This window comes from Bos indicus x Bos taurus, chromosome 1 (genome assembly GCF_003369695.1).
Source record: "Bos indicus x Bos taurus breed Angus x Brahman F1 hybrid chromosome 1, Bos_hybrid_MaternalHap_v2.0, whole genome shotgun sequence".
NCBI lineage: Eukaryota > Metazoa > Chordata > Mammalia > Artiodactyla > Bovidae > Bos > Bos indicus x Bos taurus.
In genome coordinates, this window is record NC_040076.1 from 133,963,200 (window position 1) to 133,982,123 (window position 18,924).

An 18,924-nucleotide genomic window follows, 5' to 3' on the forward strand; every position below is an offset into this window, starting at 1 on the left:
ACAGTGGTCAGGTGAGAGTCGGGGAGAAGCTCCCCTGGAACCTCCAATCAACCATACACATAGAAAGGGGCCCAAAACAGAAAACCCAATCACACACACACACACAAAACAGACTAAAGGTCTGAACATCATTTCATCAAAGAGTATGTATGAATGGCCAAGAAGCATGTGACAGGGACAACACTAATAAACAATGCAAATGAAAACCACGGGATGCTGTCATATACTCCCCACAATGGTTAAAATTAAAAAGATTGACAATAACAACTGCTGGTGAGGATGCTGGTGAGGAACTCTCATATGTAGCTAATGGAATGCAGAACGTCCAAAAAACACATTGGCAGTATCTTATAAAGATAAATTCACACTTATCATATCATCCAGCAATTCCATGCTCAGGTATTTACACAAGAGAAACAAAAACCTATTTTTCATTTTGTGTCTTCACAAAGACGCATAAACTGTGGTCCAGAGCAGGACCTCCTAGACCAGTAGCTTTATTCACAAAAGCCAAAAACTAGGAACTAGAAGAAAATAGAGATCAACTATTAAATGCATAAACCAAGTATACATATAAACCAAGAATACACACACACACACACACACATGTATATGTCCATGGGGTCACAAAGAATCAGACATGACCAAGTGACTAGGCACAGCACCTTTATATACATATATATTCATTTGATTGAACACTACTCAGCAATAAAAGGGCTTCCCTTATGGCTCAGCTGGTAAAGACTTCGCCTGCAACGTGGGAGACCTGGGTTCGATCCCTGGGTTGGGAAGATCCCCTGGAGAAGGGAACGGCTACCCACTCCAGTATCCTGGCCTGGTGAATTCCATGGACTGTACAGTCCATGGGGTCACAAAGAGTCAGACATGACTGAGCAACTTTCACTTTCTTTCAGCAATAAAAAGGAAGGAACCACAGATGTGGGACCACAGGGATGAATCTGAAATGCAAGCACTGAGTGAATAGAAGCCAGACAGAGAAAGACAACATATTCTGTGACTCCATTTGAATGAACTTCTAGAAAAGTCAAAACTGTAAAGGCAGAAATCAAATCAGTGCTTGCCAAAGGCCAAGGAGAGAGGGACAGAGGCAGGGAATGGCAGCAAGGGCACAGCAGGGTGATGAAAATGCTCTATATCATGTTTGTATGGGGGCCACATGCCCACATTCATCAGTCAAGTCTCATGGCATCATACACTTAAACTTGGTGAATGTTACTGTGTGGAAATCATATCTGAAGAAAGCTTATTTATCTAAAAAAATGGACCCAAACTCAAAACACCATTTTCAAATCTGGGGAACTCGGGACTGATATTCACTAAGCGTGGGCTGGCACAGCCATGCTTGTTAAAATACTGAAAGCCTTCCACACTTACTGGTAAATCACCACTGCTTGAGGTTTCCAGTTACCCTCCTGTTCCCAGGCCTCCACTGGGCCCCTCAGACCAGCCCAGGACCTGACAACCAAAGGCAACAGAAGGCAGCAGAGGATCTCCTAGGCCAGCTAAGGTGGACACCATTCTGACTGGCCGGTGCCACTCCTGATAAAAGTTACGTGGAAAAACAAAAGATGTCAAGTTGTGCTCTAACTCAGCAGAAGGCTGGCTAATTTCCTGCCAGGCTTATTTTGTTTAGGTCGTGCTTTCTGAACAGGGGTGCCAAGTCATTCTTGGGGGAAGGTGCAGAATGAAAAATCTTAGCCATTACAATCATCGCTGGCCCCTCAAAGGGCCTCAATATGTAAAGAGATGGACAGTCTCTCCAGGAATGAATATTTCACAGGGTATGGTACTGGGTGATCAGGAAAATTTATCTACAAAGGCTCCCAGGAGTGAGGGGTGGGAGGACAATGAGAATAAGGCTGAGAAACACTGGTTCAGATGCAGAACAGAGACCGCCCTGACACCCCAGAGGCAGCTCCAGTGCTTACATGGAACTCCCATCTGATGGGTTTCCTTGTGCAATGGGTGCCCATCCTCGGCACAGTGAGTCGGTGTCCTGAGCCGGAGGATACGGCCCATCATGGCAAAGCCAGTCACTCATTCTCCATCCTCTGAAAAGCTTTAAACCAACACAACTCAGCAAACTTTCCCAAAACCCTGGCAGTCAGCACCCAGCCTAGCCCATTAGGATGGCCTCAACCATGACCACACACAAAGCTCTACAGGGAGCCAAACACAAATCCAAGGATTCCCACCCCTTTCCTCTGGACAGATTTGCTCCTGGAGCCCCTAATGACAGAAGTGCACACAGCACTTAAGGGGCTTTCTGTGGCATGAAATGATGAAGACCACCTCCAGGTGAGCAGAAATTAAGCACAGTCTCTGAGTCCTGCTTCGTCAGGCTCAGCTGAGCCCCCGATTCCCTGTACAAGGCTGGCTTGTGCACTCAGACGTTATGACAATACTATAATTGTTCTTTCAGTCTTTTCCGGATATTTAATAACAACGTGAAGTGGGAGTCGCAAAGGTCAGCCCTGCTGTAGAACGAGCTTTGTTCTCATTGTCCTTTTCTGAATAGCATCTTCCATTTGCCAGCTGTTCCGTGCCAGTGAGCCCTGGTGGTGGAGGCCTGGTGCTGCTAAAAAAGTAGCATCACTGACTGGCACGGAATATTCTGATTTGCTAACCAGTCCCCGGGCCACAGTCTAGCCACGTTATCTGCATAAATACACACACAAGCGCATGCATGCACAGACACACCAACACACGTGCACACCGGGCTTCCCCTCACTCCTCCAGCGCGACCCACAGCTACAAGCCTAAGAGTGGAAAGAACGCCGACCACCAAGATCAGAGAAACGAGGTGCTGTACACATGTAGCATATTCATTCGCCAATTACTCTTTCTGGATAGGTGAGAAATAAAAAGCTCCTAGGATTTCAGAAGAGTCATATATCTATGTTTTGGCTTTTTATATTTCTTTTTTTCATTCTTTCTTTCAGTTTATTCCTAAAGCTCACAATAGTTGGTGAATGGGAGTCACTCTTACGGTCTGTGACAGCAGAGTGTCCCAAGCTCCGGCCACCCCACCTCAGCGTGTCCAGATTCCTGTCCCATCCTATCATTTCACCTCTCTGAGCCTCAGCAGCCAGGTCTACAAAATGGAACAAACCCACTGCCTGTCTGAAGACAGGACACTCATCCAACGTTGAGATCTGTGACTCTCTTCCCAAAGACCTACATCAGAGGGCAGTTTTCAAGAACATATGGACTCCTGGGAGCCTTTCAAGAACCAGGGTCTTCTTAGAGGTCTGCGTGTCAGATAGAGTAAAAGGGGAACTGCATTGTAATTCAGAACCCATGCAATGTTGTCAGTGAATGTCTCTTGCGTCTGGGCAGGGCTCGGTTTGGGAACTCAGGTACCATAAAAGAGGGCGATGTAGCCCTGGCAGTCTGTGTCAGAGAGCAGCTTTGTACCTAATCCAGAGAGTATGATAGTTGCTAAGGAACCATTGAGATGCAAATGAACTGGCAAATACTTAGCAGCAAGATATCAGAAAAGGGTGGGGAGGAGATGCCTTGAACAAGTTAGTCAGGTGAGTGAAAGGAAAATTACTTTCTTCTGATTGGAAAAAGAAAACCACGGGTTTTCGTGCGGAGCGGCAGCACTGTGCTACTGCGTTTAAAAGGGTAAAAAACCAAACTGTTCTTGTTCTGCTTGGCTGGGAGTAGAGGAAAGTTGGAGCTAAGAGCAGGGAACCTGGAAGGGCAAATGGAGTCTTCCTCTGGTGAACTCTAAGCAGATTTCAGATACCTCTCTCCCAAAAGAGAAAGAGACACTTAAGGTGTGACAAAAGAAGTCTGCAAAGGACACTGAAGACCTGCCATCCTTACGCAAGTCTCAAAACCTAGTCAAAAAGTACACAGAAAACTAAATGTGCTACTGACACAAAATGGAAATTTCTGGTGAAACTAAGCCATGATTGAGAGTGGGGGAAAGTAAGGGGAAATGAGCCATCTTACCAGGTACCTTTGAGTTCGCATTTCTTTCCTTCTTGCTCTGCACTGAGCATTCAATTTAAATGCAATGGTTAGGTTAGGATGTTGTGGTATCTGTGTTGGAACCCAGAGATACAGTGAGAAGCATGGCTCCTCACTCATCATTTTTTTTCATCTTGTCCCCAAAAGGAGCCCTCCTTTTTCAGAGTCTAACTGAGATGCTCTAGTCTTAAACTCATTTTGCCTTCAGTCAAATACCCCTTTGGTCTGCCTGTTCATCACTTTGAGTTTGATCTTAATGCTCAGGGATAAAGAAAACATCCGCAGCCAGAAAGAGACAGCTGGCCCAGCCATCTCCAGGTTGCCCTTCCTGGGGTCTCACTTTTCTATCACCCACAGCTTCCCCAGCGTTTCCCACAACTTCACCCAGGACCATCACAGCTACGGCCGCCTCCTTCTGCCCCGAAAGTCCATGTTCTTTCCTTTCCTGCAGACCAGCTCTCTTATGTTCCAATGATGTGACAAGGTGGAAGACTGCTGCCCCGTCCAGCACGCACTCCCACTACTTCCAGGAATAGCACCCTGACATTTCTGGGGGGAGCCAGCCCTCCCCATCTCTGGCCTGGTGGCTCAGGTGGGTCTGGGCTGCCCCTCTCCCCCCAGCTCTGGGGATGGGTAATCATGCACCCCACAGCTGGCCAACGAGTGCATTTCAACATGCTGGTGACAGAGCCTGGTTCAGGCAGAGACTCAGGACCCAAGGGAGCCAAGGAGGCAAAACTTCCAGGGCCTCTGCTAGAGCCACTGGGAGTGAGAATTCATCACTCTGCCAAAATTTCCAGAAGACATGAGTTTGAGCTGCCAGCAGCCACGTGAGTATCTGGTGGGAAAGCTGTTGGAGGATAAAGTCAAGGTAAATAGCTAGCTGATTATTCTCCATAGCCCCTTCAGACCCATTCTCCAGCTCATTTTGCACTCTTTTGAGGCTCAGGAGACTGACTTCCATGGACCAGGCCACCTTGTCCTCTGTCTTCTTGTTGGGTTCACCCAACAGGAGGTCCTGGCAGGCGATGAGAAAGTGGAGGAGAAACAGTTCTAGGACTACATCGCCCCTCTCTGCCCCCATGCACTGCTCTATCTAGGACTACAGCTTCTGCCCCCAGGGCCCTCTCCCAGTACAGCCCTGACCAGGTCCTGATGGCACCTCCCACTGCCATTTCTGGCCTTAGGGAGCTATCGCTTCCCACTATTGCCAGATCCTGGGTACACCCAATCTTGTTTGGTTCCCTTGCTGTCCTCTGCTTAGCTGCTTACTCATGTCCGACTCTTTGTTGTCCCCATGGACTGTAGCCCACCAGGCTCCTCTGTCCATAGGGATTCTCCAGACAAGAATATTGAAGTGGGTTGCCATGCCCTCCTCCAGGGAATCTTCCCAACCCAGGGATAGAACACAGGTCTCCTGCATTGCAGGCAGATTCTTTACTATCTGAGCCACCAGGAAAGCTCAAGAATACTGGAGTGGGTAGCCTATCCCTTCTCCAGGGGATCTTCCCGACCCAGGAATCAAATCAGGGTCTCCTGCATTGCAGGTGGATTCTTCACCAGCTGAGCTACCAGGGGAAGCCCATTTAATTCCCTTAACTCTGGTCACACCTCTGGAAAAGAGTCTCTTCACTGAACTCTCCTCAACTAACCCTTTGAGAATACCATCTGTGTTCTGCCCAGAACTTGGCTAACACAAATACAAAGCTAAGGAACAAAGAAAAGCAGACTGAGCCCTGAGACAGCCTTGGTGCCCCAGATACAGTCACAACCTGAGTCCCAAAATATCCAAGAAAACAAAGGCCAGGAACCACTCCTTAACCTTTGCTCTCCTCCAGTTTAAGCTGTACATCCGTCTCTACAACTGAAGATATGGCTAACAAAACAGGTAAAGCCCTTCATGGAGAGCTCTAGTGGGCCACCATCATGAAAAAGAAGACAGGAACGATTATCAGTTTTGGGTTCTCATCCCAACACACTCCCATTTCTGTCTGACAAATGTCTACCCATCCCCCAAGGAGGATGTGTCTCTATCAGTCTCTTACACACACAATCCTGCCTCAAATCCTTCCCACTGGAGTATGATCCTCTCCTTTGGTTTCTCGTAGCAGCTGATGTGCAACTGTTATACCACAGCTAGCAGACTGCATCACACCTCCCGTGACAGCCTGTAGTCTGCACAGCTCTGTCTCCCCCACCAACGTGTTAATCAGTGAGCTCCTGGAAAGAACGGCTGTGTCTTCTTGAACTTCATGTTTTCAGCTTCAAGTACATTTCTCATGTAGATGCTCAGTAAATGGGCTCTGTATCAGTATTTATGAACCTGGCGGCTCCCAAGCCGTCAGTTCTGTCCTGCAGCTCGCATCCCCCATTTGCCTCTTGTAGAATTTGGGCTCTCACCTCTGGGAGCAGCTCGGCCCTTGTTGGACACTCTGGGATGGGCTGTATCATCCCTCAAGGCAGTCTATCCCAGCTTGGTTCAGCCTGGCTGGAAAGAACTGCATAATCAAGCCAAAACCCATCTCCCATGCAGAGCAAAGCCTGGCCTGCTTGGCAAGACCACCCTTCGTGTATTCACAGAGGCCTTCCCTCCCTATCCTCTCCTCTCATTCTCAGGTGCCCTGCATCCATCACATCACCCTGTTTATTCCCTTCATAGTACTTTCCTGAAATTATGTTCTCCATTACTTTTCTTCTTAACAACCATCTGTCCCACCGTTAGGATGCCCCCAAGGGCTGCGTCCCCCTTCATCACTCCCTGTTTTGTGCATACTGCCTGGCACATAGTAGGAAATATTTGATATTTCCTAATATCTGATAGAAGTTGAATGACTGAGACATTTCTTCTCCCCGTCCCTAACCTCCTCAAGCTGTCTTTGCTGCTGCTGCTAAGTCGCTTCAGTCATGTCTGACTCTGTGTGACCCCACAGACGGCAGCCCACCAGGGTCCTCCGTCCATGGGATTTTCCAGGCAAGAGTACTGGAGTGGGGTGCCACTGCCTTCTCCACAAGTTCTCTCTAGTCTTCTCTAAACCATTTTTCTTTTACTACTTCTCCTAGGATATTTTGGCTATCAATTGCTACATAACAGACCAATCCAAAACCCCGTCATTTTAAACATGACAAGATCTATTTTGTTCACAAATCTATAATTTGGACAGGGCTCAATGAAGAAAGCCTGTCTCTTCCCACTCAGAGTCAACAGGAATGACTGGAAAGATGGGGGCTGCAACCATCTGAACACTCCCCTGCTCAGAAGTCTGGCACGTTATGCTGGCAGTGGGCTGGAATATGAGCTAGGCCTGTGGCTAGAACATCTACAAGTGGTCTCTCCAAGTTGCTTGGGCTTCCTCACAATATGGTGGCTGAGTCACAAGGGCAAGCGTCCCTCATGTAAGAGAGAGCCAAACAAAAGCTGCAGCATCTTCTCTGAACTCACCTCCAAAGTCATGCAAGATCACTTCTGCCATAGTCTATTCATTAGAGTCAGAAGGCCAACCCATATTTAAAAAGGAGGAGAATTAGGTTTCATATTTTGATGAAAAGAGGAGAAAAACTTGCAGACATTTTAAACTCCCACAAAGGACATGATTTCAGGGTTTTTTTTTTTTTTTTGGTGTGTGTTCTGCTGATTTTCCTTTCTTTGTATTCATTAATACAACATATATTTATTGCTGTCACCTATGTGCCATAAGGTGGGGATACCATGGCAGGTAAGCTGGAGCCCCACCCTGCAGGGGCTCACAGAGCTATGGGGTACCCAGACAAATCAACACATAATTACGGACCAGTGTGGACTGAGCTCCCACTGAGGGAAGCATAAATAGGTGTGGTGGGAACCAGCTGGCAACCTCATCCAGCCGGGGGCTGGGATGAAGGCTTCCCAGAGGAGGCGAATTGTGGTAAACTCAAAAGAATAAATTAAAGTTAGCCAAGAAAAGATCAGCGACAAACACAACACAGACACACCAAGCAGGTACAGACTCAGAGGTGCACAGCAGCAGAAGACTCAGGTAGGCCTCTACACATACCGGGGAAAAGAAATGGGGGATGCCCAAGGGTGTGCCTGTGCGGTGGGTGTGCTCCTGTGCCGGCATGGAGCAGGGAAGATGGAGCAGCAGGCCATGATGCTAGCAGGGAAAGGTGGGGAAAGGAGGACCCAGATTGTAAAAGGTCTCACATCATGAAGGTGCTGGAAGAGACTCACGCATATCCCAGCCAGGATAAACCCAAACAGCATGGTATGTGGTCTGACACCCAAAGTATGGTCTGAAAGTGCCCAACATGGGCCACTGGGTGCCTGCCCACAACTCAGTGAATGTTCTGATACTAAGACCCTCTTCCTCACCCTGAAGCTTACAGCCTGCCCCCTCACCCCCAGTTCATCCAGACCACTTGAATGCACTGCCGAAGGGCTGAGAGCATCCCTGGATGGGCCGCCCTTCAGCCCCTCCCAGAGAGGTTCCTCCCCTCGTTTTCACTCTTCCAAGCTCACCACCCAGCTCAAGCTTCAGCATCAATGAGAAAGCCAAGGGCAAAGGTCCCACCTTGATGTGCTGGAAAAATAGCGAGAGGAAAACAACAGAACAATTAACTGCAGGGCCCAGCTGCCTCTCACAGATAAGGCATTTTCTCTGTCACCCCTGTCGATGAAGCTGCCTGCTATTATTCCAGTCCTTCTGCTCAGCCCTGTCCACAGGCGCGGCCCCCGGGGGACGGAGCACGGCCCAGTGAGACTAGGACGCTCAGGGGTTTCTCTCCCCCCTCCTCCTACACATCCATCTATGCTCAAACCTGATGCTAACCCCGTGTCCTCCCCTGATGTGAGTCTGCACCTGTCCAGATGGGCAGGAGCCGCCAGAGCTCTGGAAGTAACACGGCCCCAAGCAGGGTGGGGTGCACAGGGCAGAAACTGGGGCGGCTCCCAAAGGAGAACAAGGGCAGCTGGCCCTCCGTCTAGAAGGCAGGCCTGTGGCGGGAGCTCCAGGAGGCCCACAGCAACCCAGTCCCCCCACACACCCCCACCACCACAGCCCGGCACAGATGCCAAGCAGCCACCATCTGAGCAGCACATCAAAGACGTGAGCCAGACGGATACGCGGCAAAGAGAAGACCACTAATGACCACAGCAGGGGTCTGACTGGTGGGAGAACATGGAAAAGGCCATGTACAAACAGGAAAATGCAAACCGAGATGGGAAACGGTTTTCCTCTAGCTGGAGCACAGGTCATGCAGGACCAGAGAGCAAGAAGAAAGCCTGGCTGCAGGGATCAGGATACTCTCCGGTACTTTGGACAGCACCTGGCAGGAGAGTGAATAAACAGCTGGTGCTTAATACGTGCTCCCTGCTTTCATTCATGAGTAAGCAATGTTCAGTGGAAAACGCACTGAACTTGGAGGCAGTGGCCTGAAGGGCTGTCCAACTTCAATTTGTTAAAACTTCAGTTTGAATCTTAGTTCTTATGTAACTTAACCTCTCAAAGCCTCGGCTTTCTCACCTGTAAAACGGGCCAACAGATGCTTGGATATTAAGAGTATGGGATCAATCAGCACATGATAAATGGAAAAACAAAAGCTTAGTCCAGTCCTGGCTCTAGTGCTGTCAGGCTGTAGGATTTCTAGAAAGTCTCTTCCCGTCCCTAAAATCTGCCTCCAGTCCTACTCCCAACATCCAGGGCCCTGGGAACAAGCCCTGTGGGCTCCCACATGCTGCAGCGGCCCCTGGATCAGTCCCAGGGACCTCAGACATGAGCGCTAGGCTAGGCCTGGGGCCCCCTGCTCCCTCACTTGCCCCTCCCCTCCTGGCTACCTGCCTCTGCCCATTTCTCTGCTCATTATCACCTCCACGGGGTGGGGGGGATAGAGAAGCAGGGCAAGGAGGTTAAATTCAAATCAGTCATTTGGTCACTTGCTGCTAGGAAGCAGGTGGAGTGAAAGGAGAGACTAGGGCCTCAGGTGCAACCTGTGGGCAGAAATGAGCTCTGGTAATTCTCGGGAAATTTCCTATATGTTTCCACGTTGGCCCAGCTCTGCTACTGAGAACTCTGGGAACCTTCAGCAGCTGCTAATTGTGTTATCTGTGGGCGCTGGGGCTTCCCTGCCCTGGAGGAACACCTCTGCTGGGGAGGGAGTGAGAGGGCCTTTTTCACCATGTCTTCAATGTCTCTAGTAGCTGAGGATCTTGAAGACTCCATTATGGGGGTCGTTACGATATAGCGAAGGGCCCCAGATTTTCAGCTCTGAGGCTGAGTAATAAATACTCCATGCTGTCCAGGGATCAAGAGAGCGAGTTGAGTAAGACACTCTTCTGAGGCTGTGGAAATGACACCTTCTCTTTCACAAAGCTAGTGGCAAATGTAAAGCCAAATTTCACTTAGAGGCACCTGGCAGATGATGTTATATGGGACCAGTGGAGACTGTGGTCCCAGTGCCGGGCCAGGCCAACAGGAAGTCCCAGGAGCAACGTCTCCTTGTGGAGGCACCAGGCTCCAGCCCTTCCTGATGTCAACCAAGCTCACCCTCACTCATCTTTGAGCTGCTGTTGCAGAACCCCCGCCAGTCTATAAGGATCCACACCCCACCCACAACTAGTCAGGGGGTCACCATGCCCCAGACTTCACATTACCTACTACTGTCATCCCAAAGCTCCTAATTCTACCACTGCTTCTACCCTGGGGTTTGCCCCCACCCCAAGCCCTTTCTATCCTCTCCATCATGATGGCCCTTCCTCTAGTCTTTCAATAATGAGAAAACTGGGACACAGAGAGGGAGAGAGTGAACTAGACATCCAGTTGCTTCTTGTGTCTTAGGTCAGATGGAAAGCAGGTTTCCATTAGCAAAGAAGAACTAAGTCCACCATCGTCCAGGGCCCCAAGCACAGCATGTTCCCATCTCTCTAACCCCCAGAAGAATCATCAACAAAAGTTAGTGAGGCAACTCAGATGTCAGGCGTCAGGGGCCTTTGATGGAGCAGGTGGCCTTGACCTGGTCACTCAATGCCCCCCCTCTGAGCACAAACACACACCTGTGGGCCCTGATTTATCACTGCAATTTAAACAGAATCTACAGAAGGGACTGAGAAATTTCTCAGCAAAATTGTACTTTGAAATATGGACTCTCTCCCAGGGTGTTACTTTATTATTATAGTAATTTCCTCAGAAGGGCAGGCATCCGATGCTCTGTTTCTGCACCGCTTTGGAGACATGGAAATCTAACAGAAATATTCAGGTTGCTTTAGTGGCTAACGCAGAAGAGGGAGACATAAAGGGAGCTCTTCAAGGAATGCAGACTCCTAGAATCCAGGTGTAGGGATGTGCTCTAGAAGACTGGGGGAGGGGATAAGACAGGTAAGGGTCCAGTGTGCTCCCTCCATTGCCCCTAAGATGCCTAGGGAGCCCAGGCCCATCTCCTTTAGGGGACTTTGTCTGCAATCGTTTCTTCCTTGGGAGAGCTGGCCAGGGCAAGAGGAGGAACAGAGATGCTCCCAGTCCTGCTACTAAATTCCTTATCAGAAGCCATGCCACGGTGAGGGTCCCCAGCTCTGCATCTGCACGTGTGCAGGGTGGGGTAGGTGGATCGTGGGAAAAGAGGGGCAGGAAACCTGCTCCAGCTGAAGCATTGAGACCGTCTGAACAGTTCACTCATCTCTTCTCCCATGACCATGGAAACATGGAGTCCCCAGTAATCAACAGAGTACCCAGTGACCAGAGGCTGAATCAGCACTAGAATTTTTCCGGTCCGTGAATTCAGGCAGATCTGAACCTTTCTTCTCGCAAAGTTCACAAAAGTGGTGAAGTGAGGTGGAGTGGTTAAGAACACTGACTGCCTGGGTTCAAATGCAAACCTCTTACCAGTTTTGTGACCTTATCAAATCATTGAACCACCCTGTACCTCAATCTTCTCATCTGAAAAATGGGAGAGGAAGGTCGATAATAATACCAATCCAACAGGGTTGTCTAAGAACTAAGCAAATTAATTTACATAAAGTACCTAGAATAACACTGAGCATTAAGTGTGAGCTATTATCAGCAGTTTCCAAATATACCAGTGCCAGGCTGTCTGAATCTGCATCACTGGGGACCTTTATAATTGATAAAAATGAAGATGCCCAGGCTGTTCAGCAAGGGCAAAGTGGAGCAAGACCTGCCCAGGATTTGTTACTGCAGCTATTTTAGAGAAATTCCCCTGGGCAGAGTTTCCAGGATGCAGGATCTTCAGCAGGATCTTTCGGGAGGCCAGAATACAGTCTTTCAGAATCTATCCAGACCTGCTGAACTTTGGCAGAAAGAGCCCAAGAGTCTACAGCAAATTGCCCAGGTGGCATGAAGCTGCCTCAAGCCAAAAACCCTGCCTGAAATGACATTCCCCTCTGTTGCTTCCAAAACTGCCTCTGCCCTTTGCCCACACTGGAAACCCTACACTCAAAACCATAGGGTTTCTAAGAACTCTTGAGGATTAACTAAGATGACTGTTTTAGTTTAATAATATGAATGTATCTTTGACTTTAACAGCATCTTTATTTTTAAACTAGTTCAGGGATATCCTCATAATGTGTGTGTTACCTGTCTGACTTCCTAGGCTGCAGAGGGTGAGCATCACCAGCTACTGGCAGCTCTGCTCTGCCAAGCCAGAAGGTTTGGGACTGGCCAGGGCTGGGCCCGACCCCTGAAGCTGTCTACACTGCCAAGACTCTTCTCGAGAAATAGCCCAAGGCTGAGTTACCCTATCTCACCAGCATTCCACTCAATGGCTTCGGGTGTCCCTCTACAAACACGGAGTAAATGGCAACCATTTTACAATGCACAGAAAATAAAGTCAGCTAACGGATAGGACTCTCTCAAATTTACTTTTCCCTCCAGATTAAAACTTTGGTGCCTGCTACCACTTGCTGGCTCAGGATACCCAAATCAGAGGCACACATAACAAAGAAACATTAACTGAAAATGCAGAAACAGTCAATTGCTGCCTGACCTGGTAGCCTGTTGTAGGCATCCAGACTGAGGTTGGGGGTTTTCGCCACCAACCTGTGATAGACTTAACTGTGGATGGTGAACTTAGGGCCCTTGCATTTCAAGGTGTGGCATGTGTGTTCATGCACCAGAGATTCCTCCGGAGAATCCACTATTTGCTAAGTCCTGAGAAATCTACCACCAAATCAAACATGTGCACACTCAAGGGTGGCAAGTCCAGGATTTCACTCTGGGCCACACCAAAGAGCAGGTTCTCCTGGGAGTGCTCTGGCTGGCCAGCCAGCGTGGCAACCAGAGACCACCTGAATTTGTTATGGTCATTCATAGACACTGGTGCTGGGGCTAGGAGGAGGCTACAGGCTGTCAATGATTCCAGAGCACTGCCTCCAGAAGGGCCACCACGCTTAGCTCTGGAATACTCTACTCCGCGGGAAAGTGTCTGCTTCCAGCCCGACACCATAGAAGCCCGGGTCTCCAGACTCCATCATGAAGGGCATGGGCCAAAGGGCAGCTCAGAGAATGCAGCCTGCAGACACCAGCAGCCCATCGACAAGCGCTCAGATCCAATGTGAAAAGACATGAGCTTCAAGAGGCAGCTGTTTTTCTAGAAACAGAGAAAAGAGGCCTGGTTCTCTGTCCAGAAGTCCAGGGTACGTCAGCATCCCTGCACCCCCACCCCCACCCCAAGCCTGCCTGCTCCTCTCTGAAAATAAATTTAGAAAGCCTTTGCCCTGCAGGCCCTCTGTCTCCAGAGCAGAGCCAAGGGCTAGATGTAAGTGGGAGGAGAGGGCAGAGAGCAGGAGCGGTGTCCCTCAGCGTGGGCCTACCCCTCTCTGCGGGTTAGCCAGCTCCCTCTTCCTTCCATCGAGGCAGAGGGCCTCATAGGACACTGCCTGCTTCTGGCTAAGTGTCCCCACCTGGCCCATGGTTTCTGCTAAAGCTTTGGTCTGGCCCTGGCCTGTGCTGAGGACCTGCCTGGTCTTGGAGCTGCTTGCCATGGGTGACAAGGCCCCACTGAAATTCCATCAGAGACCCAGGACAGAAAAACCACAGGCGGACACAGAAGTGGCCAAATCCGCCAAGAGGGGCGCCCCCTGGCCACAGCAGTTTGAGAGGGATCTGCGATCTGCGTAGGCAGCTCATTGATCCACTTTTCTGATAATTATTCCTCACTCATCACAAACGAATGACTCTGGCCCCAGCCCAGCCAGGCAGGCGGGAAGGCACCTCCGCGTGTGCAGAGGAGAAAATGAGCCTGCCTGTGCTTACCCGGGAGAGGCAGGAGTGAATGGTGTGTACTATCTCTGTGCACTGAGCAGGAGGCCGGGGCTGCTTTAATATTCTGCTGAATGTGGTGTTTCTTTTAACCCTTACCAGAGAGACGTTCAGCCCAGAAAGCCAGGCTCTTCTGGCTAGGCTAAAGGTAAAGTTTCTGGGCTGCGCACAGAGAAAGGCCACAGGCCCCACCCTCTGGGTCGCTCCAGAACCCACGAGTGACCGGATGGGTACACGGGGCTGGGTACCAGCACCACAGCACCCTCCTTGGGGCCGCTCCAGTTCAACAGACAGGTCAAGAGAGGGTCTAGGGCGGAACTAGCACGCCGCCAGACGCCTGGGGACTTCCTATACATTTACTCCCCAATTTCGCTCGAATACAAAATTGTAAGTGCCCTCCTTCAACGTGGAAACCCAACCCTGAAACCAGATTCCTAAAGTGGGCACCTATCTGCTCTCCGAGCCGAGACGCTGACCCTTCAGCGGACGCCAAGAGAGGCGGGCAGGATGCGCCGCCCCAGCGCTAGAAAGTCCAGTGTGCCCTCGACCATTGCAAATGCCCGCTCTCCCAGGTCGTCCTGACCGCTTTGGAAGTGTGCCTCGCCCACCCGGCCCTAATTCGGCCGCTCCCGCGCTTGTCCCTCAAGAAGCCAAACCAGAGCAGCCCTTGCGCGGGGCGTTGATTGCGCCCCACAATGCTCCAGTCCCTGCACGACCCCAAAAGCAACCCACAAGCACAAAGACCCAGCAGCCGGAAAGGGCAGCGGCACGCGCAGGGCAGACAAAAAACCACCTTCAGAAAAGCAAGAGCGAGCTTTCTAGGCGTTAATCGCCGCACCCCCGCGCCGCCACCAGAACGAACGTGGATATGGTGGTCTTCACCACCAGGCCGGGGAATCCTATCCCCGCCCGGGGCCAAAAGGCCCCAGTTTCGCCTGGAGAAGGGCAGCGCTTTCCGGAGGGGTCGGGGCGCTGAACCACGGGGCTGTGGGGCGGATGGAGGGTTCCGCTAGGCAACCAGTAGCAGCAGAACAAGGACCCGGGCAGCCCAGAGGAGCGAGCTCCCAGCCCTGAAGCTGGCGCCGGCGCCGGGGGCCGCGCGCGAAGTCCTTCGAAGGAGTTTCACCCGCTTCGGACACAGGGACAGCGAGCGGGGCTGAGGTGCGCATTTCCCCCAGAGCTGCTTTCATCCCGGCACTAAACTCCGCTCCAGGCCGGGCTGTGTTTCCGGAGCGGGGTGCGACCGCCGCTCAACTGCGAGGAATGGGGCGGGAGAAGAGGGCGGGTGGCGGGAGGCGGGAATGGGGCAGGGATTTCCCACAGGGATTCGCGGGCGCCGCCGAGCGCGGAGCTCCCTGCTGCGCCAGGCGCGGTGCCCGCCGAGCGCGCTTTCCCCGCCGCGGCGGCGGCGGAGGCACAGTCAAGGCTGAAGTAGCGGGGAGAGCAATGCTGCGCATAGGCTACCTTTCCCAGCCTAAAGGGAGACTGGGCGAGTTTAGGCAGGACCAATCACCCACCCTACCCCACCCTCGTTTTCAGGTGCAAGAGGCCACAAAGGTGTCCACTTCTCCCCGACGGATTCGGGAAGAAGGCAGCCCGCAGGCTCCCGGACCACCAAGCTGTCCCCCGAGAGTCGGGCCATCTAACTCAGCCCCTCTCATTCGGCAGCCACTTGCAGGGTACCGGGGCAGAGCCTCTTCGGTCCCCGCGTGCAGCGCCAGCCTGCCGAGCCGAGTCCCGGAGCCTGCGGACCCGGAGCGGGGGAAAAGGAGAGGTGGCGCGCGGCCGCCTAAGGGCATCGGTGCCCGGGATAGGAAGGGAGCGGACAGACGCCCGCACTCCAGCGGCCGGACGGCCAGAGGCGCCCCTTCTTCCCCAACGCATAGTTGCGCCGGAGCTAAGGAGCCTGCACCGCAATGCAGCGGGCTCCGTGTTCTCCGAGGCTGCGGGAGACCAGGGCTGCTAGGGAGCGCGGGAGCCAGGGGGCTCCGCGAACCAGCTGCGGGCGCCGAGAGCCAGCCGGGGGCGCGCGGGTGGGTGCCGCCCCAGCCCCGTGCTCAGTGGTGGCCGACGCTCTCCCACAACCTGGCCCTCGGGTCTCGGGATGAGGGTGACACGTAGCAGCCAGAGAAGCCCTGGGGATACAGCCGCCAACTTGCTCCGCGGAGGCTACGTTACCTTCCATTGCGGCCACTGCGGATGCCAGGAGGAGCAGCAGCAGGAAATCCAGGGCCATCGCCGGCCGGCGGCCCCCAGGCCGAGCCCGAGCCGAGGCGGCCGCGCGGGGAGGGCGCCGCGTCCCGGGGCGCCGCTGCGCTCCCCGCCGGTGGCTTCTCCGTATCCTTTCGCGCTCGGGCCGGGACCGGACTCCCCGGAGCGCGGCGTGGGCGTGGGCGGGAGTGTGCGCGCGTGGGGCGGTGCGGGCGCGCGTGGTTGTGGGTGTGCATGTGTGTGTGTGTGTTTATGGGAGAGGTGGGTGTGTGCGTGCCTGTGTGTAAGAGAGAGAGGGCGAGGGAGTGCGAGCCGGGTAGAGCGCGCGAGTGCGTGTGCGTCCTGGTGTCACATTGCGAGCTACATCCGAGCCTACGAGAGGACGGAGCCGGCCAGACTGACGGGGGAGGGAGCGGGATCCCCCACCATCAGCTCTCTCCCCACCCCTAACACCTCCTGTCCAATCAAGGAATCAAACCTGCAAAATTCCCCCATCCAATCAGGCGCGAGCACCTCCTTACACTGGCATTGTTAGTTTAAGAAAAACTTTTGCTTGCAAGGCTGTGCGGGAGGGCTCGGAAGGCGCTAGGAGGGGTCGGGGCTCCACCTGGTGGTGCTCTCGGAGAACCGCACCGGCCGGCCGTAGCTCTCCACGCCCTGATTTAGGGGGCCAAGGGAAGGAACGGACTCAGGCCCTTCCCTTTACAGCCCACCAGCTTTAGGTGAGCTTTAAATAATCAAATTTTTCTTCTTTCATCTTCTCAGCAAGACTACGCTGACTACCCTGTTTAGTGCAAGCCCGATGGCACACCTTATTCCTCCTGTCCATAGCACTTCACCTAACATGTGGTTTTACACTTATCCTGTTTATTGTGGGTCTCTCCTTACTAAAATGAGGTCTTCATTCTTGGGATTCGTGTGTGCTTTGTTCACTGCGGAATGGCCAGTGCCTAGAACAGTGCCTCGCCCGCCGAAGGTCATGGCGTGCATCTGCTGACTGAATGAATGAGGTTCAGAGAATCTGGGGGCATCAGCCCAGTGTGCAGAGCAAGGGATATGCTTCCTATCCAGCTCCCTGCTGCTCTCCTCCCCAAGAAGTCCCTGACTTCTCACTTCCCCACGTGTTTTGTGAACATCTGCTGAGGACCCCAATCCCAGAAAACAGGTCAGATGGTAATGACCAGTGGTCACATAACCCCCTAGAGGGGCGTAATGCAATAGGGACAACGGAGAGCTCTGCAAGGTAGTGGGCAGGGGAAGGCACCCGTACTGTGGGGGCAGGACTAGAAGGACTGCAGAGGGGGACAGGGCATTGGAGACAGGAGTGATTCTCCCTAGCCCAGCTTCCCCAGCTCAGCTTTCTTTAGCCGGATGGTTTAAGATCAAGGACCTGCCCTGAGGCTGTAACACTATGCTGGAGAAGTGTCCTCACTGTACCTCCCCCTCTCCAAACCTGATGATGGTCTCCTCCTTTAGGATCAGGGACGACCTGTTAGGTCACCCCTCCCCCCAACAGTCACCTCTTTCCCACCAAGCCTTCCCAGATTTGTCAATGACTTGACAGTGGGCACATGTGATGGCCTCTTCCATGCTCCCTGTTCTCCTCTTACAGCATTGCCAAATCAAGTTCTCACCCTGAAATATTTAGTCTCTCCTCTGCTTGGGACTGCCCCTATTCAGTCCTAGCCAGACTCCTATCTCCATTCTGACATTGTTTTGCTTCCCCTCTCTGACTCAGGCTACCTCCCTCTCCACTACCCTCCATCCCAGCTGCCTCGGCATCGGCCTTCACTCCCTCCTCCTCCTCAACACCGTGCCAGCTGCCCTCTGCCCCATCACACTGCACCAAGTACATCCCAATGACTCTGAAGCCATCGTCCCAGGAAGAACGTGCTCCCATTACTCGTAGTCCTCCTAGGCCCTCAGCACTCCTGACATTAGGGACCAGTTCTCCTGGAGCTCTTGCCTCAGTTTCCACAGTGCCCACTTTCCTCCTACCTGCTTAGCACTTCTTACTGTTCCCTTTTCAGTTGTCAAGGAGGTTCCCCTGACCAGGCTCCATCCTTAGAACCTCTGCTTGCTGAGTTTCTCAGCAGCTTCACCGACTCTTTTGCCTCCAGCCCTCCCCCTATGGATGAACAGATAGATGAGTCTCAGACTCCTTTCTGTCCTTTGTTACATCACAGTCTTAGGAGAGACATATCCGGCAGAGTCCCCTCTGCCACAGCTTGCTCCCTTGTCCCAAGCCCATGAGCCTGTGCTAGTGCCTCCAGCCCTCCCCCTATGGATGAACAGATAGATGAGTCTCAGACTCCTTTCTGTCCTTTGTTACATCACAGTCTTAGGAGAGACATATCCGGCAGAGTCCCCTCTGCCACAGCTTGCTCCCTTGTCCCAAGCCCATGAGCCTGTGCTAGTGCCAGCCCAATGCCTTGGCCACCCAGCTTCCAACCCCTCCTTTCCCCAA

General features: G+C 52.3%; 1 protein-coding gene across 1 annotated transcript in view; it reads right to left on the minus strand.

Annotated features, from left to right (window-relative positions):
* Positions 1-16,937, minus strand: part of EPHB1 (EPH receptor B1) — a 465,091-nt gene extending 448,154 nt beyond the window's left edge. The window contains exon 1 of the mRNA XM_027545449.1: positions 16,425-16,937. Coding sequence (XP_027401250.1) covers positions 16,425-16,482 — 58 coding nt within the window. The 5' untranslated portion in view covers positions 16,483-16,937. The remainder of the gene's footprint in view (positions 1-16,424) is intronic.
* Positions 16,938-18,924: the final 1,987 nt, after the last annotated feature.